This window comes from Microcaecilia unicolor, chromosome 2 (genome assembly GCF_901765095.1).
Source record: "Microcaecilia unicolor chromosome 2, aMicUni1.1, whole genome shotgun sequence".
In the NCBI taxonomy this organism is placed as follows: Eukaryota; Metazoa; Chordata; class Amphibia; order Gymnophiona; family Siphonopidae; genus Microcaecilia; species Microcaecilia unicolor.
Window position 1 is genome coordinate 658,512,789 of NC_044032.1, and position 25,730 is coordinate 658,538,518.

Genomic DNA, 25,730 nt, shown 5'->3' on the forward strand with positions numbered 1-25,730 from the left:
ACTCCAATACACTAGTATTAGGAGATATTAACCTTCACCTCAAAGACCCACAATCAACTAACGCACAAGAATGCAAGGACTTCCTTCATCTATGTGATCTTACATGGCCACACATGCATACAACTCACGCAAAGGGTCATACAAGCGACCTCATCTCATACAAACTGTCCACTGACCAGAACCTAACCATAATACATACTAGATGGACAGAAACACCATGGACCGACCATTACAAACTAAATCTATCCCTAAAATGGCGAAAAAGGGGCTCTCTCCTCACAAGAGAACAAACAACTCACACCACATGAGGCCAAGTAAACCCGGACATTTTCTGGCAACAGATATACAACAACGATTGGACAGCACAAATGGAATCCACACACTACCTCTCAGAATGGGAGAAAAGATGTAGACACATACTTGACGAAATAGCACCCTTACAAACAAGAAATTCACGTAGACACAACTCAATACCGTGGTTCATTGATGAATTGAAAAAACTAAAAACACAATCTAGGAAACTGGAATGCGCATGGAAAAAAATAAAAGACGAAAACACACTCAACGCATGGAATCAACTACAAAGGAAATACAAATACGCAATACAGACCAAAAGGTCATACTTCAAAACTAAAATTGGGCCAGACTACAAAAACACGAAGAAACTACACAACCTCATGAACAAACTACTAGACACAACGCCGGTCACCACAACCAACACTGACGTCTCATCTGCAAACAACCTCGCTAAATATTTCAATGAAAAAATCGTAAACCTACACAAAACTCTACCTCAGAATAATATAGACATAAAAAACTTCACTAACGATCTAGACCCAACCCCCTGGTGAATACCCTGCTGACCAGATATGGTCAAATTTCACTCTCCTCAGCACCGACACAGTCTTGGACTCTGGCTTCACTTCAGTTCTGGATTCTTGAGCATCATAACATTCTAGTGCTTGCAATTGAATTTCTTGGTAGAGTGGATGCCTCTGTGTGACAGGATGCAATCTACCAGAGCCTACAGTAGCCCATTTATGTATAGATTGTTTTATTCTCTGTGAAAGAGGGGGTAAATTGGTCAGATGCTATGTGGTCTTGGACGCTGCTTGAAATGCAGCCAGCTCTTGTTTCAGTTTGGTGAGCTCCTCTTGTATAGCAGAGATTTGTTGACAGATGGGGCAAGTACTAAGACTCTACATGGTTTGCCTTAGGTTGAAAGCCCCACAGCTATTGCAATGAATGAAACTCATACTGCCTGAATGGGATGAGATAGCACACCTGAACATGATAATGAATATCAATCAGCTAGGAATATGCTATTAGATGTCTCTGCTCTCTGTGCACACACCACTCTCTCTATACACATGCAACAAACAATGTGCTCTCTGTACACACATGCACACTGCTCTGTACACATGTATGGAGCTCTCTATACACACATGCAGCACAGCACACACACTACTCTCTGTACACATGCATGGAGCTCTCTATATACATACAGCACAGCACACACAATGCTCCCTGTATACACACATGGAGAACACGCACTGCTCTCTTTTCACACGCATGGCATTCTCTATACACATGCAGCACAGCACACACACTACTCTCTGTACACACTCATGGAGCTCTCTATAAATACATGCAGCATGGCACATACACTGCTTTATGTACACACTCATGGATTTCTCTATACACACATGCAGCACAGCACACACACACACACACACACATGAAACTGTACACATATGCAGCACAGCACACACTGCTCTGTACACACATGCACACACACTGCTGTCTGTAGACACATGAAACTCTGTACACACATGAAGCACAGCACACACACTGCTCTCTGTACACACACACAGCACAGCACACACAATCATGGAGTTCTCAATACACACATGCAGCACTTCACACACACTACTTATAGTAACATAGTAACATAGTAGATGACGGCAGAAAAAGACCTGCACGGTCCATCCAGTCTGCCCAAGAAGATAAATTCATATGTGCTACTTTTTTATTTGTACTGTCCTCTTCAGGGCACAGACCGTATAAGTCTGCCCAGCATTATCCCTGCCTCCCACCACTGGCTCTGGCACAGACCGTATAAGTCTGCCCAGCAGTATCCCCGCCTCCCAACCACCAGCCCCGGCACAGACCGTATAAGTCTGCCCAGCAGTAGTCCCGCCTCCCAACCACCAGCCCTGGCACAGACCGTATAAGTCTGCCCATCACTAGTCCTGCCTCCCAACCACCAGCCCCGGCACAGACCATATAAGTCTGCCCAGCACTAGCCCCGCCTCCCAACCACCAGCTCTGCCACCCATTCTAGGCTAAGCTCCTACACAGAGGCAGAGCTCCCACATGCAGCACGGCACAAACACTGCTCTCTATATACACATTGCTTCCAAAAACACATGCCAGAAGCATGTGTGTATATCTCTGTACACATACAAGCAGCACACACATACACACACACACACACACACACACATATTGCTCTCTGTACATAGATATGCAAACATGTACTGCTCTTTTGACATGTTGGGTATGTCTCTTGGCTGTTTATGATGTGTCTAGCTTGTTCTCAGCAAAGGTTATTCAGGCCCCGTTAATGCACAGTTTTATTTTGGGACTAGAATCCTGCCAGAAGAGCTATCCTAAAATCTGATGCCTCACATTCCATAAAGCCACCAGAAGAAAATAGAGAGACAACTGCAACAAACTAGGAAAGAACAATAGTAAAGTTAAGGAAAATTCTAGAAAATGGATCAAGATCATGTTGTACCATCTGGGCAACGGCCCTTCTTATTGCTGGCTTAAGATTCAATGTGTGCACACACACAACTCCCCCAATCTCATCTGAGAGATAGAGATGGAAATTCTACAGTGAGTGCACAGAAAGAACATTTGATGGTGCCTGGAATCTGCAGCAAGGAGATACTACAGAGACCTTCACAGCTCTTCGCTTGAGCTCAAATTACAGGGATTCCAGAACTGACTGAATCCTGACCTCATCTTCTCAGTCACGCAGGGACTTGCAGACTGATTTTGCAACATGCCATCACAGAGGGAGGATACTTCTGGCTGGCAGACATGGGAGAGCTGGATGGGAAAGAGAATGGAGAGAGCTGATTGGGAGAGAAAGAGTGGAGTGTCTTAAAAAGGGGAAATTCAGGGAGTGAGCGCTACGGCCCAGACATGCCACGCCACTAGGAGGAGAGTGGGGACAATAATGCATACAAGCTAGGAGGGGGATTCAGATATAGGCCTAGTGTATTGCTAAGCAAGGCAGTGTCTCCCATACTCTGTTTTATTCTAAAATGCAGTTGCAAGGGCTTGCAAGTGGTGCAGTCGCGAAAGGCTCAAGGGAGATGGGGCTCAAAACTCACTCTCTGTCCACTGTCTCCCCTGTAGTGGCTGTGACCCAGTGAGTGGGGTGAGGGTGCTAAAGAGCTTGGGACTTTCCTGATAAAGCCACTATATTTCTTATAACCATAGGAGCCAGCTCTGTGGGTGCTTGAGTACCCCCAATATTGAGCAACCTCCTTGACTGTGTCCAGGGAGGGGCATTTCCATTGGTTTAGCACCCCCAATCATTTTGAAAAGTTGTCTTCTATGAACATAATAAGGTACCTTTATACCATACCTTTCAATAGAAACTAAAGCCCGAACAATCCTCACTGGGCTACATGACAGCTTTGAAAACAGAGAATGTGAGAAGGAAAATGTTACTAATATACTAGGATGATGTGATGGCCCAGTATGAAGCATATTCAATTCCTGGATCGGGGCTGGGGATGTTGTTGGGGGAAGGATTCCAATTCATTTCAGTTCCATCCCCTGTGGCAATGGATGTTTGTATCCCCCATAGTAGTGTGCAGTCCCATTCCCTCTGGCCAGGATCCTGCACCTTCTCTCATGGCAGTGTCTTGTATCCTTACTCTAGACCCCCTCCTCCCACACACACCTTCATCATCGCCAAAGCCTGAACCCATTCCCATGGCAGTCCTCCCTTCTTTGAATGTAGTTGCAAAAACCTCAGAAAGGCGGTATATCAAGTCCCATTTCCCTTCCCTTCTCCTGGTAAACAGAAGACAGACAGAGAGCAGAGTGAAGGTGAGAAGAAACAGAGACAAAGCAAGAGGCAGAGAGAGGGAGGTGATGTAAGCAGGTCTCCTCTTTATATATTATACAACAATCAGTAATACTGAGGCTTGAAAATCAACTTACATTGAGCCAAAACCTGTCACTTGTGGGTCAAAGACCAGACTCTGCTTCACTCCTGACTGCCCATCACTAGACCCCCTGTAACATACCCTTCCATCCTCACCTCTGCTCAGAAAGTGGCCATTAGCCCATGGGTGTCCCAGGGAGAGTAGTTGCTGCCCTGCCTCTCCTGTCCCTATTATAATAAAACGCAGCCATTCACAGTTCAGCTCAGAGTTGCGGAACCGGAAAAATAATTTCAATAGAACAATGTTCTAAAGTAAATAACTACAAACGACTACAAAAGACCACCAGGCATGGAAATGTGGACCTGCCTTTCTTTTAGCAAACTCAAAACTATAACTGGGCCTGCTTTGGGTGAAATGGAAGCCTGTTATCTGCTGGCTGCTAGGATTCACCTCTTCTCTCTGGCTTTAGTGAGAGTCATGCTCTATGAGCTGCACCCACACAAAAGTGGAGAGAGTCAGAAACAGTGAAATCATAGCAGAGCATAAATACAGAGGAAGCAATTTTAAAAGGGAAGTCTTTGTGGGGGTCTGTAGCTGAGGAGTGAAGCACACGGCATTATACATTAAAGTGCTGTTTTCCTTTACCTGCCTGCAGTCACCTAAGAAACACAACCAGACAAAAGGAAAAAAAGGCTATCAAAATTCCATGAAATATGTCCTCAAAAGACCCAAGTCCTTTAAATGTACCTTCCAACAACAGCCACACCTGCATCCTTCTCTAATCATGTCTTCTTTGCCACCTCTATAAGTAGCCAAAGATAGTCAGTGGCCATGCAATGGAGCACAAAGCCACACTGACTGACTGTACAAGACAGACTTGTCACTCTTTGGCTTTTCAATGTAAAGCAATGACTCTTATTCTAATGGGACTTGTACTTGTGGGTTTGAGCACACAGTTCTAAAAAGAAATTTATGAAGACTGCTTCCTAACAAGTCCAGTAAACAGAGCAGACTGTGTTTTGTGCATAAGGGTATAAAGTCTGCATCCTGCTTACTGTGGGGCCCTGTCTAAGGTGGTGTTCTCCCTGAGAAGAAGTTTCTATCTTTGTATGTGCTACTGCTAATTTGGTATCCATTTCTGACCCATTTGAAAACATAAAGTGACTTTGGACCCAGAGGTGCTATTTGTGAAGTGATCAAGTAAAGCTAGGACTCTGAAAGGCACTCAAGGTAGGCCAGACAACCACTGCAAACAATTCATTCCAAGAAAAGAGCTCTCAGACATGGACATGAGATTACTCTTCACCAACAGCTGGTTTCCACACCTGGGCTGTGACACCAACTTTCTTAGCGGAAAACTTTGGCCTCGGAGCAGGAATCACAGATGATGCCATGGGCTCTTGCTTGGAAACCATAGGATAATCCACAGACTCATACGATTCATTTGCTGGAGTAGACAGGAAGGATGGATGTGAGCTGTAGGTTGGCACAGAGTACACTGATGATGCTTTGGTATAAGAACCATCACTAATGGGCTTGAAGGGCTGTGCGCACTTCTTGGAAGCTGGGTCACCAACCTTAGGAGGATGCTTTGGAATCATATCTCCTGAAGGAGGCTGGAAAGTAAATAGTGATGCATTGAGTTGATATGGTTGATGTTTCATGACATCCAAAGCATCCAGAGTTTTTGTAGGTTTCTTCTTAGTTGACTTTGTAGCTGCCAGTGACTTGGGCTGAGTTTTGGTAGCTGCCAGAGGATACATTGGGGACTGGATGGGATTATATGCCACAGGTGGAGGTGCTCTAACATTGGAAGAATACTTCCATGATGGTGGTAAAGATGGAGTAGGAGAAGAGGAACGGACCTTGTTGGCTTGCACAGTTGATGAATCTACCACATACTTTTCCATGCGAGACTGCCTCTTGGCAAACAGCTCTGCTCCTTTACCCCTCAGAGCTGGCATCTCATATGCTGTTCCCCCATTCCCAGCAAGTGGAGTGGTAGGTGGTGTTTTGGGAGTATGCCTTTGGTTTGCTGCTGCTGCTTGAGTTCCTTTAAAAGAACCAGTCAGGTTAATAGTACTTGGGGGCTGGTAAGAATGATGAATATGATGTGCTGGGCTCACTGGTACAGAAGCATTAGCTTGAGATATGCTTTGGCTTGGGAAGACTGGAGGTTGAGCTGGAGCCACAGCAGAAGGTGACCACACAGGTGAAATTGGAGTTACAGTAGTGGGAGAGGCTTTGACTGTGGGCTTTGGAGCCACAGGAGGAGGGGTCCTCTGTTTAGCTGCTTGGATCTGCATAAAGTTGCAAGCTTCTGCACCCAAGCTGAGGTAGTCTTCTTCAGGCCCTGATTCATTACCAGCTCCAGGACCTTTCTTGCCTTGATTCTGAACAAGAGATAACAGCGCAGGATTAGGACTCACTTTGGGAGGCTCTTTAAAAGTAAACATGGGTTTTGCAGTGCTTCGTTTCTTTGCATCTTGCAGTATTCCGGTTTTTTTGACTGGCACTGCAATTCTTTCATCTCGAGATGCTATCTGTTCCATTGACTCAGATGGTGACCATACTAATGGAGGAGCTGTACCAGCTACTGGGGATGTCATTTTGTAGAGGGGAATGGGTGGTGGGCTGATAGAGGAGTAAGGAGGGGGTGCAGGCAGGTCTGAGAGAGGGCTAGTCACACTTCTGGTAGGAGAAAATGGTGCTGCTGCCCGATTCTGAACTGCTGAAAATGGTTTGGCTGTTCTGTTTAATGCAGCTGATTGTACAGTGGCAGCCATCTCCTGTGCCCCACCAATTCCATTGGGCACACTCCCATAGTTGTGGCTTACCTCTATATAGCTCTTGCTCACACAGGTCTGGGGTTTTGATGTGCTACTTTGTTGTGTCTGATAACACAAGACATTTTGGATATTTTCTGCTGTAGTGGCTTCTCGTGGCTCGTCCATGGGTATCCTCATGCTTCTCATCTCTTCCTGTTCTGCTGCAATCTGATCCATCCTCTGCTTTCTTCTGGCAAACATCATCACTCCTTTGCCCTTGGTTTCTGGAAGGCTCTCCATCTGGTCTCCACCTTTTAGGTTTTTTTCAACCTCTAACAAATTGCTGTCCCAATCAAACGTTACAATCTGGGCTTCGTCCTCAGGGTCCGAGAGGAAATCGTCATCGATGTCTGACTCACTCCCTCCAAACAGAGTCACCTGAAAAGCGTGGTCTTTGTCACCTTCCTCACCTTCGTCTCCCTCCTCTTCTTCAGCTTCGTCCTTCTCTAGCTCCCCAGTGCCGTAGCTAATTAGAGTGTATTTCTTGGCCCTCTGGCGACGCTTCTTAAACATTAACACCCCCTTGGAAGAAGGGTTGGGGGCTGCTGTCAGCAGCAGGGCGATGCTCTTGCATTTAGACTTGGCTTCCTTCAGCTGCTTTTCTGATAGGCTCTCACTGCGCCGGAGCCCTAGGAAATAGATCAAAAAGAGATTATAAGTCTTTGTGTCAATCAGGATAACAGAGAATCTGATCTGAAGCATGATAAGATCTGTCAGGTGCTTGTGTGCCATCCACCCTCCACTCTGCCCCTTTTCTGCAGTAAATTTGAGTCTAGTGAGAACAGTGAGATTACTATTTATTATTCCTACTAGTAAAAAAGGCCTGTTTCTGGAACGAATGAAACGGGCGCTAGCAAGGTTTTCCTGGGAGTGTGTATGTTTGAGAGAGAGAGAGAGCCAGAGTGAATGTGCGGGTGTGTGACAGAGTGAGACTGTCTGTGTGACAGTGTGTGTGTGAGAATGAGAGTGTGTGACAGGGCCCCCTCCCCTGTTCCTAATGGCCCTCACCCCATTCCCTCCCCTCCTTTTCCTCCTCCTTCCCACACTTTGGGTTCCTTAAGGCTTTCAAAAGTCTATGTACCCCCGTGGCCCTAACGCCCAGTATCCGGATACCCCACCGCTTTCCTCCTCACCCCTCCCCCAAGATGTAATACTTTCACGTCCTTCATTTAAAAAAAAAAAGTGTCCTATCTACCCTGTGTACAAATGCCCGGCATTCAGATTGTGTTCCTCTCGTAAATTTTCATTTCTTTCATTCATTCAGAACTTGCCCCCCCCTGAACACATTTGGTTCCTTCAGTCTTTTAAAACTCTCCTATGTACCCTGTGTGCTAATGGCCAGCATTGAGATTGTTTTCTTGTCCCAAATTTGCATGTCTTTCAGTCGTTCAGAACTCCCCCCTCCCCCCATTTAACACTTTCGGTTCCTTCAGTCTTTTAAAACTCTCCTATCAACCCTGTGTCCTAATGGCCAGCACTCAGATTGTTTTGCTTTGCCAAATTGTCTGTCACTGATGTCACTGAGGTCAGTGTGTGCCTGCCTAGCAGACCACTTCCGGCAGGCACGTTTCCAAGCACATCCTGTTGGAGGTGAGAATTATTATATAGGATGGGATGGTCGATGATTGGAGAGACATTGGCGTAAAACTAAAGAAGGTTTTCTTGTAAACTACAATTTAAACAATATAAAAAGAAAAACTGCTCTTGTTAGAAAATCCTATTATATAGTAAGCTGATTCTGAGAATATTAATACTAAGAAATTGTTCTCCTTGGCAAAAGAACCAACAGCTCTACCCTCTGTAGACAGTATTTTGCAAGCATCCTATTCACTATTTCTCAAATAAGGTGACCCAGATTCAGTCAGATCTGAGACAAGAAAGATCTATCTCCCTTGCAATGCCTAGGGAGAATGTTCTGGTTTCTGAATAGATGTGCCCTACTGATCAAATACAGGACTCTTTTCAATCTATTACTGCTGATAAGGTCCACTCTCTTTTGCTGAAAGCAGCTCATTCTTATTGTTTTCTTCAACTTGCTTCATTCAGGTTCTTTACTTCCTGATATGGGGCAAATCATATTAACACCTATACCTAAAGCAACAGGGCTGGACTCAGCCTTACCATCTAGCTATTGCCCAGTCACTAGTATTCGTCTTCTCACTAAGAGTACTTAAACATATGTGAGCCTATTATTTTCAGCTTATTTGGAGAAATTTTCCTGTTTGCACTCTTCTCAATTTGGGTTTAGACCTACCCATAGCACCAAACTCTTTTCTTGGTTTTAGTATCACATGTTATACTGGGTTAGACCAATGGCCCATCTAGCCCAGTATCCCTTTTCCAACAGTGGTTAATCCTGGTCACAAGTCACTGGCAGAAACCCAAATAGTAGAAACATTCCATGCTACCAATCCCAGGGAAAGTAGTGGCTTCCCCTTGTCTGTCTCAAGACTGTGGACGTTTCCTCCGGGAACTTCTCCAAATCTTTTTTTAAACCCAGATACACTAACTGTTGTTACTACATCTTCTGGAAACAAGTTCCAGAGCGTAACTATTCTTTGAATGAAAAAATATTTCTTCCTATTTGTTTTAAAAGTATTTCCATGTAATTCATTGAGTGTTCTCTCTTTTTGAAAGAGTGAAAAACCGATTCACTTTTTACCCGTTTTATTTCACTGGATTTTGAAGACCTCAATCATCTCTTTTCCAAGCTGAAAAGCCCTAATCTCTTTAGCCTTTCCTCATATCAAAGGAGTTCCATCCCCTTTATCATTTTGGTCAGTCTTCTTTGAACTTTTTCTAATTGCTATATCTTTTTTTAAATACAGCGACCAGAACTGAATGCAATACTCTAGGTGAAGTCGCACCATGGATTGATACACAGGCATGCTCAGTCTTATTTGCCATCCTTTTCCTAATAATTCCTAGCATCCTGTTTGCTTTTTTGCATCGTTGCTAAGTGGGCCTGAACCCAATGTGGGTGGACCCTTGTGGCTCTGCCGCTGATTGAATATGACTTGCCTTGACTTACAACTGAAAAAAGTGTGACCAAAAACCCTTCCCCTAGTGTGCTCAGAAACAGAAGGGATGAATTTTGGTGAAGTTATAGAGAAAGAAACATCAGGTTTCAGCACTATGTTGGATACGTGTAGAGAAAAGGAAGAGTCAAAGATGGCCCATGGTTACAAGCTGAGCAGACCAGGAGGATTGTAGAGCTTAGTAGTTGGTATGGATATATAGACTGGATAAGCTATATGGTCTTTATCTGCACCAGTGTTCTGTGTTTCAGTGATAGTGTTATCCACAGGAACAGAAAAAGGAGGAAGGTGGGTTTAGGAGATTTTTCAAAAGTTCTGTTTTTGCCAGAGGCATAGATACAGGTGAGCCCACCCAATTTGGCCTCAGGCTCTGCCCAGCACCAGCGCACCTTTCTGGTAGCTGACAGGGAACCCCAAGCCCCAGCAGCTGAATACCTTTCCTGATGGCACTCAGAACATGGCTGTTTCTCAAGCTGATGACACCATCATCCATGCATGAACAATTTTTGGCGCATATGCAATTTTCAGCACATGTGTTAAAAGCTAAGCATGTGTGGGTTCTGGCATTAGCAATTCAGGTTCTCAGGGCCGTGCCGATGCGGTAAGGGAGGTAAGCGTTGCAGGGGGGCGCCCACCTCTGGAGGGCGCCGCCGCGGTGCTTACCCTCGCCCCGCGCCGCCGAGGCCTTTAAATCGTTTGGTTGCAGCAGCGTCAGTAAAAGCGCTGCCGACCAGTGGCATAGCAAGGGCGGGGCAGTGGGGGCGGTCCGCCCCGGGTGTCACCAGAAAGGGGGGTGCGGCCGCTCCCGCTGCTCTTCATCCTGGCACCCCCCCCCCCCGCACCAGCCCTTTAAAAAGAAATTGCTGACGCGATAGCGAGCGCAGCACCTCGTGTGGAAGTAAAAGAAGCGGATCCGATCATCTCAATTGGCCTTCCCTCACTGTCCCGCCCTCCTCTGACGCAACTTCCTATTTCCTCTAGGGCGGGACAGTGAAGGAAGGCCAAATGAGATGATCGGATCCGCTTCTTTTACTTCCACACGAGGTGCTGCGCTCGCTATCGCGTCGGCAATTTCTTTTTAAAGACCGGGTGGCAGGGAGAAGACAAGGCAGGGTGAGGGTGGGGGACAGATGGGGTGAAGGTGGGGGGGACTCGGATAGCAGAAGGGACTGGGTGGGAGACAGATGGGGTGAGGGGGACGGATGGGCAGAAGGGACTGGGTGGGAGACAGATGGGGTGAGGGTGGGGGGCACTTGGATAGCAGAAGGGACTGGGTGGGAGACAGATGGGGTGAGGGGGACTCGGATGGGCAGAAGGGACTGGGTGGGAGACAGATGATGGGGTGAGGGTGTGGGGCACTTGGATAGCAGAAGGGACTGGGTGGGAAACAGATGAGGTGAGGGGGACTCGGATGGGCAGAAGGGACTGGGTGGGAGACAGATGGGGTGAGGGTGGGGGGCACTTGGATAGCAGAAGGGACTGGGTGGGAGACAGATGGGGTGAGGGTGGGGGGCACTTGGATAGCAGAAGGGACTGGGTGAGAGACAGATGGGGTGAGGGGGACTCGGATGGGCAGAAGGGACTGGGTGGGAGACAGATGGGAGAAGGGGCATGGAGCTGGAACTGGGGTCTGAAAAGTGAGCAGGAGGGAGAATGGGATCATGCCTGGGGCAGGGGTGGATGGGAGAATCAATGGATCTGGAACTAGGGGCAGCCGCAGGTGGGAACTGGGAGCCAAAAAGAGGGGGCATAGATCCTGGATGGAATGGGGAGTGAGAGGGAGGGCAGACCCTGAATGGATGGGAGGGGGAAAGAGAGAGGGCAAATGGTGAATCGAAGGAGCAGAGAGAAAGGGCAGACAGTGGATAGAAGGGAGTGAAAGAGCAGACAGTGGATGGAAGGGGGCAGAGATAGAGGGCAAATGCTAGAGGGAAAGGAGAGAGAGAGGGCAGATGGTGGATGGAAGGGGGAGAGAGAGATGGCAGACTGGGGCAGATGGTGGATGGAAGGAGCAGAAATAGAGGGCAGATGTGGATGGAAGGCACATTAGAGAGGGCAGACACTGGAGAGCAGAGAGAGAGCGAAGACAGATGCTGGATGGAAGGAAGACGGTGAAAAGAAGATGAGGAAAGCAGAAACCAAAGACAACAAACTGTAAATATATATTTTTATTATTTTGCTTTAGGATATAGTATTTTAGCTGTGTTAATAAATGTTTATAAATAGAACATGTAAATAAGGTAATCTTTTTATTGGACTAATTTTAATACATGTTGACTTAACTTTCAGAGAACAAAACCCCCTTCCTCAGATCAGGATAGGATACTGTAACAGCACTATACTGTATTGACCTGAGGAAGGAGATTTTGGCCTCTGGAAGCTAAATGTATTAGTCCAATAAAATGGTATTATTTTATTTTCTGTATTTGTTTTATTTCTATTTGTTAATTTGTAAAGTGGTGATTGGTATTTATTAGTTTTTTCAAATTTACATCTGCTGTCTTTATATTTTGCACAGTACTAGGAGACATTTTCTGTTTCTGTGGTGTTGAATTGTATGCAGAGTCTGGCATCTTGGGGGTTCAGTTTAATTTTTGTCTAAATAGAAAGTTTAAATATTACTACTTATTCTATAGTGGATTAGGGTGTATCTGTGTTTGTGAAAAAGACATGGCTTTCGGTTGGCATTGACTGTGCAGGATCGACGATCTGTACTATTCTGTCTGGTTTCGTTTTACAATAGGTGAATTGATGTTCTAGTGCTCACTGTAGTGTTTAAGATGCTTTCCTTTTCCTTGTGTGACTCGTAGAAACGACTGCTTATGGTATGGTAAAATTGCTCTATAGGTCGTGAGTGTTTTGTATTCTCGGTATGCCTAGTACTGGATTTGGGGGGGGGTGTTAAACAATGACCAGCCCCGGGTGTCAACTACCCTAGCTATGCCACTGCTGCCGACGTCTCCCTTCCCTTGCACTCGTTGGTTCCCTCAGTGTCCCGCCTTCTTCTGATGTCAGAAGAAGGCGGACACTGAGGGAACCAAGAGCGCAAAGGGAAGGGAGACGTCGGCAGCGCTCCGCTTTCACTGATGCTGCTGCGACCGGAAGTAAAAGATTTAAAGGCCCCAGGGTGCGGAGGCATGGATGGGAGGGCAGAGAGGCATGGATGGGAGGGCAGGGCCCAGGGAGAGGACAAATTGCTGGAAGGGGAGGGGAGAGAGGATTGCTGGCTATGGATGGAGGAGGGAAGGGCAGAGAGGGACAAGGATGGACATGGGGGCCCAGGGAGAGGACACATTGCTGGAAATGGAGGGGAGGGGAGAGAGGAGGATTGCTGGCTATGGATGCAGGAGGGAAGGGCAGAGAGGGACAAGGATGGACATGGGAGCCCAGGGAGAGGACACATTGCTGGAAATGGAGGGGAGGGGAGGAGGATTGCTGGCTATGGATGGAGGAGGGAAGGGCAGAGAGGGACAAGGATGGACATGGGGGCCCAGGGAGAGGACAAATTGCTGGAAATGGAGGGGAGGGGAGAGAGGAGGATTGCTGGCTATGGATGGAGGAGGGAAGGACAGAGAGGGACAAGGATGGACATGGATGGGAGGGCAGGACCCAGGGAGAGAGGAGAAATTGCTGGAAATGGATATAGAGCAAGAAATGAAGAAGAAAGGAGGAAAGTAAAGAAATAAATGGAAAGGAAGCCCTGGAAATGGAGTTAAGAGGACAGATAGCAGCAGACTCAGATACTGGGCCAGCATGATCGGAAAAAGGAAGTCACCAGACAACAAAGGTAGAAAAAAAATCATTTTATTTTCATTTTAGCATTTGGAATATGTCCACTTTGAGAATTTACATCTGCTATCTTATTTTGCAATGTATAGCAATTTGTTTCTAAGAATATTGCTGACAATTCCTTTCAGTGTGGCAAGTGGTGAGCGATCATTTTCATGGGGGGGGCATGATCATTTTCACGGGGGGGGGGGGGCACCAACTGATAGTCTGCAGGGGGGCGCCAGAGACCCTAGGCATGGCCCTGCAGGTTCTGCCACTGACTGCCAAGCTGGGCAGCAGAGTTCTGGGTGATCTTCAGCTGGTGGAACTCGGGGATCCCCTACAGCCTACATATTTATGTACTTTAAAGTTAAGTGAGGGAAGGGAGGAGATCGGGGTTGGGTGGCCAGAGGGAGAGAACATTTGGCGCTCACCTACTTTTTCCTTAGGTCCACCCAAACTCTGCCATCTGGCTACATTACAGTATTAATTTTCAGATTGTGATGTGGAAAAATCAGACAAGCAGGATGAAATTTGGCTCTGATTGTTCCTCAGCTTGACCACTGCTAAAGATGCGGTACGGAAGGAAATAAAATCATTTAAGAATGGCAACATATACTAGCTAGACCAGGGGTGGGCAACCATTATACACAGAGGGCTATATGAATGCCAGTACTATCCCTGGCAGGCTGCAACATTACATGATGTTGGAACCGGAAATGCACAGAGCTCTGTGATAAAAGAAAAAAAATTAAAAAATGTAACTAAAAACAAAGGAAACAAACCGTTAGAGTGGCTATTCTGGATATATTTGCAAAATGTATTATTTAAAATCACTAAAACTCTCATTAATGATGTTTTTTTGTGTAAACTTCCCATGGTGTCACGGGCTGCATAAAATTCAATGGCGGGCCACATTCAGCCTTTAGACCTCAGATTGCCCACCCTTTGGCCAGACTCAGGATGCTCATGTACTAAGGTCGACAAAATGCAAACCAGAGTAATGACTTAGAGACCTATGAGAAGACTGACTTTGAAGGTAACAGTCATTACATCATTATGTGTACATACATAACTACAACAGCCCAAGAATAGTTGAGGGTTTATTTTCAAGAACAGCTGAGCGCTTATTTTTGAAATTTACTTTTGAAATATACTTTCAGAACTCGTGATAAGACATGAGTGATATAAGTTAGAAGGGGCACACCCCCGTGAGTGTTCAGTATATTAGTATGAATGAGGTTTATTTAGAATATGAGTAGATAGACTTTGAAGTTAATATTTGAAAAAATGTATTTTGGTGATTTTTTTATCACGACAAATTTGGGAGCACTGGTTTTGTTTGCTCACATTATATTGAAAAATCTGGAAACGTTCAATGATCGAGAAACTTGTCCACTCTTAGCAGATATTTACCTTTGGGTGCTGCTCCGTCTGGGTGAGTTAACACTCTGAGAATCTCTCCTTCACTTACAATCTTTCTTCAAAGATTTATATCGGGGATATTTGTTTTTTTCTGTGTACTACTATTACACTATTAGAATCATGGCGCTTTTTTATATTTTGGCTTTCAGAAGATCGCATTTTGAGTTCTGCATGCAGTACTCAAGGTGAGGTTACACCATGGAGCGATACAGAGGCATTATAATATTCTTTGTCTTATTTTCCATCTCTTTCCTAATAATCCCTTTCTTCAGCCATGTTTACTGTATTGTTAGCCACATTGAACTCATGTTGTTGGAAATATGTGGGATATAACCGTTATAAATAAATAATTCCTAGCATCCTGTTTGCTTTTTTTTTTTTTTTTGGTGACTGCAGCACACTGGGCAGAAGATTTCAGTGTATTATCTACGATCTTTTTTTGGATGCTGAACCCCAAGGCGGACCCTATCATCAGGTAACTATGATTCGGATTATTCTTTCCAATGGACATCACTTTACATTTGTCCAAATTAAGGGCCCCTTTTACTAAGCCGTGTAGGCGCCTACGTGCGCCCAACGCATGCCAAAATAGACTTACTGCCCGACTACTGCGTGGCTCTTGCGGTAATTTCATTTTTGGCGTGCGTCCGCTACACGCGTCTGAAAAGTAACTTTTATTTGCAGACGCACGCCAAGTGGCATCTGATGCGCATAGGTCCTTATCGCCCAAATTCTTACTGCTAGGTCTATGGCTGGCAGTAAGGTCAGAGACCCAAAATGGACACGCGGCAATTTTGATTTTGCCGCACGTCTATTTTCGGAAAAAAAGGAGGCCTTTTTAGAGGCGCACTGAAAAATGATTCTGTGCGCGCCCAAAACCCGCGCCTACACTTCCGCAAGCCACTTTTCAGCAGGCCTTTGTAAAAGAACCCCTAAGGGCCCTGTTTACTAAGCTGCACTGTAGGCACGCAAACTTTTAATATTCCTATGAGTGTCTCTATCGTTAGCGAGCGGTAATTTTTAGCGCATGCTAAAAAGTTTGCACGCCTACAATGCAGCTTAGTAAACAGGGTCCTAAATTTCTTTGAATGTCCAGTCTTCCAATTTCCTAAGGTCTTCCTGCAATTTCTCACTGTCCACTTGTGTTTTAACAACTTTAATAGTTTTGTTTCATCTGTAAATTTAATCACCTCACTTGTTGTTCTGATTTCCAGATCACTTATAAATATGTTGAGTAGCATTGGTCTCAGTACAGATCCCTGCTGTACTCTACTATTCACCCTCCTCCACTGAGAACAATGGTTCCCTTCTGTTTTCTATCCAATAACCAGAGCCGGTGGGGGGAGGCGGGGCTGGTGGTTGGGAGGTGGGTCCTTTCATTACTTGCATTTGATTTGTTTTTGTTTTTACTATTTTGATTTTTATTTTTCATCTTATTTTCATTTTTTCGTCTATTATGTATTTTTCTTTTTGATAATCAGTTTCCCCTTTTCCTTTTTTCCTTTTTTGAAAATCTATATTTTTAATTATTTTCATTTCATTTTTTCATTTTTTTACCTTATATATTTTCAAAAATACATACAGTTTTATTTTGTTCATCACACCCATGTATGCAAATTTGTCATTCTTTTTGTTCTTCTTTTTTTCGTTTTTTCCCCTTTTTACATTCCCCCACTGTATATCATTTTATGCATAATATTTCATTCATTATCCTTTTATAGCCATTCACAGCCACGTATACTATTTGCTCATTTTTTAAATTCGTAGTAGTGATTGTAATACATTCCGGTTGATATTATATACATCGGTAACTTATTTTGCCCTACAGCACATATGAGATATAATCATCTTGAGCTTTTGTAGCTCTGCTTTATTACACCACTCGACATTTTGCCCTGGTGCATTAAATGTATAACTTTTTGGTTGACAGCTGCGGTTAGCGCTTGGTCCATATGCGTCACTAATTGCCTTTGACAGTTTACTTTGTCACTCTGTTTTCTTTTAAATATTTCTATTTTTTAGTTCCTATTGGCTCTCATAGACGCCACACGTCATCTTACGCTCTGGACGTCGTTTCGGTCTTTAAATAGTAGCGTTCTTTCTACAGCCGGCTTTTATTTTGACTACAGGGTTCATGCATCGTTTGGACAGCATAAGTAGGCAAGTTTTTTATAATACTTATCGTATATAAGTGCACTTTGATAGATTTTCATCGCAATGGTTTTTATTTTTTATTTTTCAGTTTCCATTATTTCTCGGTTAAGTATGTACTGCGCTTCTGTTTACCATTGCAGGCAAGCTTTTTTCATAATACGTACCGTACATAAGTGCACATTGATTAACTTTCATTCTAAGGGTTTTTACTCTTTAGTTCTCATCATTGCTTTCATTTTACAAATCTGATTGTATTTCTTAGCCAAGTAGGCATTATGCTTTTGGTTATCACCTCTTTTGGACTAACCGGCAACTTTAAAACAATCTGAATGTTAACCTTCTTTGTACGAAACGTTTATAGTGCATTTTGCTTAAGTGACTGTGGCGATCATATGCTTGGTACGGTGATTTTTCTCAAGATATAACATACACCATTTTTAAGCTAACCGGTGTTTGTGTTTCTGTAGGGTCTATGCCATTCATTATTATCCATTTCATCATCATTTTTATTTTCATTTTTAGTTTTCTCACAAATATACATCATTTTATTTTATTATGCTTTTCATTGTCATATGACCCTTTTCAAAATTGTTATCCATTTACTTTCTTTTTTTATATATTTACAGATATTTATATATGTTTTTGTCCAGATTTGTCTTAATTTGAGTGAACCTTTGGAAGAATATCTATATATGCCAATCCATAGGTATGTTATATCTTATTTAAACTATACCTATGTAAGTTCATTATGTTTGTCGTTATATATACATATTTTTATCTTCGGTTCTTATCATTTAAGCATGGTTGTATTCATAATTGTATATTAATATTTAAAATATTATCAATGCATGCCAGTTTGTCGGCGTAACAATGTAATGTTATTGCCTTGGTTATGTATTTTTTGAGTGCATTTTTTTAGTGTATTATTACCTTTTTTTCAACCCCAGCTTTCACAAGATAATTTACATTTTTTGTGCATATATATGTCTTAAACTTCTACCAGTACTATTGCATATTGTCTTTGTAGTTCGACACTTTTATTGGTATAAGTTTTATTGCGGTTTAGTTTAATATTTTATTCTTCTTATTTTTATTTTTAAACATACATATTTGTGTATTTATGATGTATGCGTAAAAATTGCTTGCGACAAAGCAAATGTCCTATAATTTTTATCTTACTTTTACATATTATGTTTTGTATCAAGCATGATATATGTTTTTATGATATATGTGTTGTATTTTTGTTTTGTTTTAGACCCCTGAAGAAGGCCTCTTTGGCCGAAACACGGACCGTGTAGGGTCTTAATAAAGGAATTTGGCTTTATTACACCTGTGATTTTAGTTTGGTCTTTCTGTACATCTTCCGTTCTTGTTGTTTTTTGGTTGGGAGGTGGGCCTTGTTCTGGGCAGACTTCTATGGTCTGTGCCCTGAAAATGGCAGAAACAAATCAAGGTCAGGTATACACATAAAGTAGCACATATGAGTTTAAATTGTTGGGCAGACTAGATGGACCGTGCATCTACTATGTTACTATTATGTAATCCACAACAGAACATTACCTCCTATCCCATGGCTTTTTAATTTTCTCAGGAGTCTCATGAGAAACTTTTGTCAAAATCTTTCTGAAAATCTAGGTACACTACATCAACTGGATGACTTTTATCCACATGTTCATTCATGCTTTCAAAGAATTCAAGCAAACTGTTAAGGCTTAACTTCCCTTGGCTGAATCCATGCTGATTCTGTCCCATTAAACCACGTTTGTCTATATGCTCAATAAGTTTACTCTTTTTAATAGTTTCCACTATTTTACCCAGCACTGAAGTCAGACTTACCGGTCTGCCCAGATCACTCCTGGAACCATTTTCCAAAATCGGCATTATATTCATCACCCTCCAATCATCAGGTACCATGGATGATTTTAATGACAGGCTACAGATCACTAACACCAGATCAGCAATTTCATGTTTGAGTTCTTTCAGGTCCCTGGGGCCATACCATCCTGTCCAGGTGATTTACTGTTCTGGAAGACGTTCCCCAGGAGTCTGGGCTGGGACTGCTGCTTTTTAACATCTTAATAAATGATCTAGAGATGAGAATAACTAGTGAGGTAATTAAATTTGCTGATGCCACAAAGTTATTCAAAGTTATTAAATTGTATGAGGACTGTGAAAAATTGCAAGAGGACCTTACGAGACGGGGAAACTGGGCATCCAAATGGCAGATGACGTTTAATGTGAGCAAGTGCAAAGTGACATATATGGGAAAGAGAAACCAAACTATAGCTAGCAATATAAGTTTCCACATTAGGAATCACCATCCAAGAAAAGGACCTAGGTGTCATCACTGATGATACGTTGAAACCCTCTGCTCAGTGTGCAGTGGCGACTAAGAAAGGAAATAGAATATTAGGAATTATTAGGAAAGGAATTACTGTACACCGCCTTGAGTGAATTCCTTCAAAAGGGTGGTAAATAAATCCTAATAAATAATAAATGGAAAGCAAAAATGAGAATGTTATAATGCCTTTGCATCACTCCACAATGTGACCACATTTCAACTACTGTGTGCAATTCCGTCAGAAAATCTCAAAAAAGATATAGCGGAATTAGAAAAGGTACATAGAAGGCAACAAAATGATAAAGGGGATGGGATGACTTCCCTTGAGGAATGTCTAAAGCAGCTAGGGTTCTTCAGCTTGGAGAAGAGATGGCTGAGGGGAGAATGATTGGGGTCTATAAAATACTGAGTGGAGTAGAACAGGTAGAGGTGAATCGCATGTTTACTCTTTCCAAAAATACTAGGACTAGGGGGCACTCAATGAAGATACTAAGTAGTAAATTTAAAACAAACCAGAGAAAATATTTCTTCACTCAACATATAATCAAACTCTGGAATTCGTTGCCAGAGACTGTGGTAAAAGCAATTAGCTTAGCAGGATTTAAAAAAGGTTTGGATAATTTCCTAAAAGAAAAGTCCATAAGCCATTATTAAGATGGACTTGGGAAAATCTGCTGCTTATTTCTAGGATAAGCAGCATAAAATCTGTTTTACCATTCTGGGATCTTGCAAAGTACTTGTGACCTGGAAGTACTTGTGATCTGGATTGGCCACTGCTGGAAACAGGATACTGGGCTTGATGGACCTTCGGTCTATCCCACTATGACAACGTTTATGTTCTTATGTTCCAACTCAACTTGACCTACCTGACTGTTGCAGTTTCAGTTCTTACATAGGTGTTGGAGGCATATGCAGTTGGGTGTCACTGCTTCCCTCTGGGCCTCCTCAACCCAGCTGTGCCCTGAGCTTTTATACTTCCTAGTTCCTGCTCTCCTGGCTCCACCATTCCTGTATCACTTCCCCCTTAGGTAGAAGTATGGATCTTAAGGTGGTTCTGACACAGTAAGGGAGTATTGTAATGGGGAAGTAGTAACATCCCATAGACTCCATTACAGAAGGTTTTTGTCATCATAGCCCCAGTAGAGGCTGGATCTAATTCAGGTGGAAGTACAACTGAGTAGAAAGAAGCTGTCATGATCAAAGAAAACAAGGAGATATAAAAACATTTCTTGATGACAAGTTTCTTCCGTTTTTTTAAAAATCACATATACAAATCAATGGCAGGGTAAAATCTTTAAAAAGCCAGTTTTAGATCCCTTTCACGTGTTAGCCACGTTACAGAACTTAGTTCTTACCTTGAATGTGGCTGAAAGAGGGCATTGTACAGCATTCTGCCAGCTCTGACCTACTGCTAATCTCAGTACCAGGGAGACTTGTTGCCAGTGGGGCACAACCTCTGATCTGCAGTTAACTGTGAGTAAGCGTGCTTATTCCAATAAAGGACGTTTTCGGAGAGATTAGTCTTCAGGTGTCAACTGGTGTGCCAAGGTTATATAGCAGCAACAAGTCCTAGAGGCCTGCGTATATGCAGGTCCCTGGAGCACTTTTAGTGGGTACCACAGTGCACTTCAGCCAGGTGGACCCAGGCCCATCCCCCTACCTGTAACACTTGTGCTGGTAAATGGGAGGTCTCCAAAACCCACTGTACCCACATGTAGGTGCCCCCTTCACCCCTAAGAGCTATGGTAGTGTTGTACATTTGTGGGTAGTGGGTTTTGGGGGAGGGGGGTTGGGTGCTCAGCACCCGTGGTAAGGGAGCTATGCATGTGGGAGCATTGTCAGAAGTCCACCGCACTGACCTCTAGGGTGCCCAGTTGGTGTCCTGGCATGTCAGGGGGGCGAGTGTACTATGAATCGTGGCCCCTCCCATGACCAAATGGCTCAGATTAGGACTTTTTTGAGCTGGGCATTTTTAGTTTCCATTATCGCTAAAAAAAACAAACGCCCAGCTGAAAAACATCCATTTTTTTGAAAATACGGTCTGTCCCGCCTCTTCACGTACCCGTTTTCGGACACAGACGCCCATGGAGATAGGCGTTCGCGTTCGATTATGCCCCTCTTGGGGTGCAGAAACCCAAAAGAGAGACACCGGATAGGAGGGGAGAGATTAATAAGCTTGACTCAGGAGAGAGACCTTGGGGTGTTGGTGTCTGAGGATCGAAAGGTGAAGAAACAATGCGACAGCCATGGCCAGAAGGATGCTAGGCTGCGTAGAGAGGGGCATAACCAGCAGAAGAAAGGAAGTGTTGATGCACCTCTAGAAGTCGTTGGTGAGGCCCCACTTGTAGTACTGTGTTCAGTTTTGGAGGCCATATCTTGCTAAAGATGTAAAAAGACTGGAAGCGGTGTAAAGAAAAGCTACAAAAATGGTATGGGATTTGCGTTGCAAACCGTATGAGGAGAGATTTGCTGACCTGAACATGTATACCTTGGAGGAAAGGAGAAACCGGGGTGAAATGATACAGATGTTCAAATATTTGAAAGGTATTAATCCACAAATGAACCTTTTTCGGAGATGGGAAGGCGGTAGAACTAGAGGACATGAATTGAGGTTGAAGGGGGGCAGACTAAGGACTAATGTCAGGAAGTATTTTTTCATGGAGAGGGTGGTGGATATGTGGAATGCCCTCCCACGGGAGGTGGAGATGAAAACGGTAATGGAATTCAAACATGCGTGGGATAAACACAAAGGAATCCTGTTTAGAAGGAATGGTTCTGTGGAATCTTAGCGGAGATTGGGTGGCGATGTCGGTAATTGGGAAACAAAATGGAAGCTGGGCAGACTTCTACGGTCTATGCCCTGATTGTGACTGAATAGATAGGGATGGGCTGGAGTGTAAATTTTAAGGGGCTTCGTTGTTAGCTCCAGAACTTAGTACAAGAACAGGGCTGGGTAAACTTCTACGGTCTGTGCCCTGAGAAAGGCAAGGACAAATCAAACTCGGGTATACATAAGTATCACATACCATGTAAATGAGCTTATCTTGTTGGGCAGACTGGTTGGACCGTTCAGGTCTTTATCTGCCATCATTTACTATGTTAAATAAATAAATTGTAATTCTCTGTATTTAGGCTTCTCTAAAATACTGTTATCCTGCTTACTGTTATTGTAGAATATGGTGGTAAGGATTAGTATGGAAAAAGAACATACACGTTTTGGCTTTGCAGTTCCTCTGTTATGGAATTCATTATCTGCATTGATAAGATGTGAAACTGATTATTTTAAGATTTAGAAAGATTTTTAAATCCTGGCTATTTACTAAAGGGTCCTTTTACAAAGCAGTGCTACAAAGGGTTCTTGGTGCACCCTTACATGGGTCTTTCCCCTGCCCTAAAGTCATTTTTAGTGCTGCAGCAAAATGGTTAGTTTTCTAATTTTGGTATTAATGACCATGTGGCCATTAAAAAGATTAGCATGTGAGCACTTACCACTAACTATTTTGTAGGCAGTAAGAGTTCACGTGTTAATCACATTCTAATCATTTAGCGCATGGTAAGTAGTGCAGAAATGCCCACTCTCTGCCGCTGGACAGGCCACGCTGTGAAAAAATTAATTTTTTGTGTGCACGGTTTGCGTTCACAGATTGAAAAATTATAGTTGAACACAGCGCATCCTGTGGTAAGTCCTTTTAACCTGCAGCAAGCATGCACTAGTGCTTCCTGCAGCGAGCCCCAGTATTTACATTAACCGCTAAGAACCATTTGTATTTTCCTTATTATCATGAAATATAGAAAATGACAGCAGAAAATGGCCATATGGCCCATCCAGTCTGCCCATCCATATCTACTACTACTACTACTTATCATTTCTATAGCACTACTAGACGTATGCAGCGCTGTACACTTGAACATGAAGAGACAGTCCCTGCTCGACAGAGTTTACAATCTAATTAGGACAGGCAAACAGGACAAACAAGAGATAAGGGAATATTAAAGTGAGGATGATAAAATAAGGGGTCTGAACAAGTGAATAAGGGTTAGGAGTTAAAAGCAGCATCAAAAAGGTGGGCTTTAGCTTAGATTTGAAGACGGCCAAAGATGGAGCTTGACGTACCGGCTCAGGAAGTCTATTCCAGGCATAAGGTGCAGCAAGATTAAAGGAACGGGGTCTGGAGTTAGCAGTGGAGGAGAAGGGTGCAGATAAGAGAGATTTACCCAGTGAACGGAGTTCCCGGGGAGGAATGTAGGGAGAGATGAGAGTGGAGAGGTACTGAGGAGCTGCAGAGTGAATGCACTTATAGGTCAACAAGAGGAGTTTGAACTGTATGTGGAAACGGATAGGAAGCCAGTGAAGTGACTTGAGGAGAGGGCTAATATGAGCATAATGAGACTGGCGGAATATTAGTCGTGCAACAGAATTTTGAACAGATTGAAGAGGAGAGAGATGGCTAAGTGGGAGACCTGTGAGAAGCAAGTTGCAATAGTCTAAGCGAGAGGTGATAAGAGTGTGGATGAGGGTTCTGGTAGTGTGCTCAGAAAGGAAAGGGCGAATTTTGGTGATATTATAGAGAAAGAAACAACAGGTTTTAGCAGTCTGTTGAATATGTGCAGAGAAGAAGAGGGAGGAGTCGAAGATGACCCCAAGGTTACAAGCTGATGAGACAGGAAGGATGAGAGTGTTATCCACAGAAATAGAGAATGGGGGAGGAGGAGAGGTTGGTTTAGGGGGAAAGATAAGAAGCTCAGTCTGCTATCTATTCCTCCCCCGTAAGAGATCCCCCATGCCTGTCCAATGCTTTCTTGAATTCATCACTTCCACTGGAAGGTTGTTCCACACATCTACCACCCGTTCCGTGTTTATCCCCCTTGTTTACTAAGGAGCGCAGCAATGCCAACACAGCCTATTTAAAGTAAATGGGCTGTGTTGGCATTCAAATATTTGAAAGGTATTAATCCGCAAATGAACGTTTTCCGGAGACGGGAAGGCAGTAGAACTAGAGGACCTGAAATGAAGTTGAAGGAGGGCAGACTCAAGAAAAATGTCAGGAAGTATTTTTTCATGGAGAGAGTGGTTGATACTTAGAATGCCCTCCCACGGGTGCTGGTGGAGATGAAAATGGTAACGGAATTCAAAAATACATGGGATAAACATAAAGGAATCCTGTTCAGAAGGAATGGATCCTCAAAGAAGCTTAGCGGAGATTGGGAGGCAGCACCGATGGTTGGGAGGCGGGGCTAGTGCTGGGCAGATTTCTACGGTCTATGCCCTGAAAATGGCAGATACAAATCAAGGCCAGGAATACATATAAAGTAGCACATATGAGTTTACCTTGTTGGGTAGACTGGATGGACCATACAGGTCGTTTTCTGCCGTCACCTACTATGTTACTATGTGTCGGCGCTAGCGCGGCTTAGTAAACAAGGGGGTATGTTTCTTTAGATTTATGTAGCTTCATTATTGTAAACTTTGCTGGAGCTATTTGGTAGAGACAGTATATAAATATTCTGCTTATTACAGTTATTATTTATAGCTTATCTTATAGCTTCTGGGTGAGTTACAATCAACATCAGTATAAGAATAAAATGCATAAATACGTAAAACTAAAGTTCAATTTTGTGATTGTATATTGTTTGTTGCAGTAACTTTGTACAGTATTGATTGTGAACTGTGTTGCATGCTGTAGCAGAATAAAATGAAATGAAACGGAATGACTGTCATGAGCAGTGTGGAGAAAAGGCTTTAAAGCTTGCCCACTAGCAAGATCAGGCATAAGGGCCTTTTAGATTTCTCTCCAAAAACATAGAAGAAGATGCTGCTGACTTCACACTAAATGGCAGGAATGCTGAATCTTCCTCTTTGCAAAAAAATAGTAGAAGATTTGGGTGCCTGCTACATACATTTTTCATCGTTTACTTTCTAAAAATACAGTTCAGAAAGCATTAAAGTAGGTGTTTGTTTCAAAGATCTACACAGTATAATCTGCAC

The 25,730-nt window shown here is 43.5% G+C and overlaps 1 protein-coding gene across 1 annotated transcript in view; it reads right to left on the bottom strand.

The window, feature by feature from the left end:
* Positions 1-25,730, bottom strand: part of SYNPO2 (synaptopodin 2) — a 232,752-nt gene that overhangs the window by 66,111 nt on the left and 140,911 nt on the right. Inside the window, exon 4 of the mRNA XM_030191795.1 lies at positions 5,516-7,647. Within this exon, the coding sequence (XP_030047655.1) occupies positions 5,516-7,647 (2,132 nt within the window). The remainder of the gene's footprint in view (positions 1-5,515; positions 7,648-25,730) is intronic.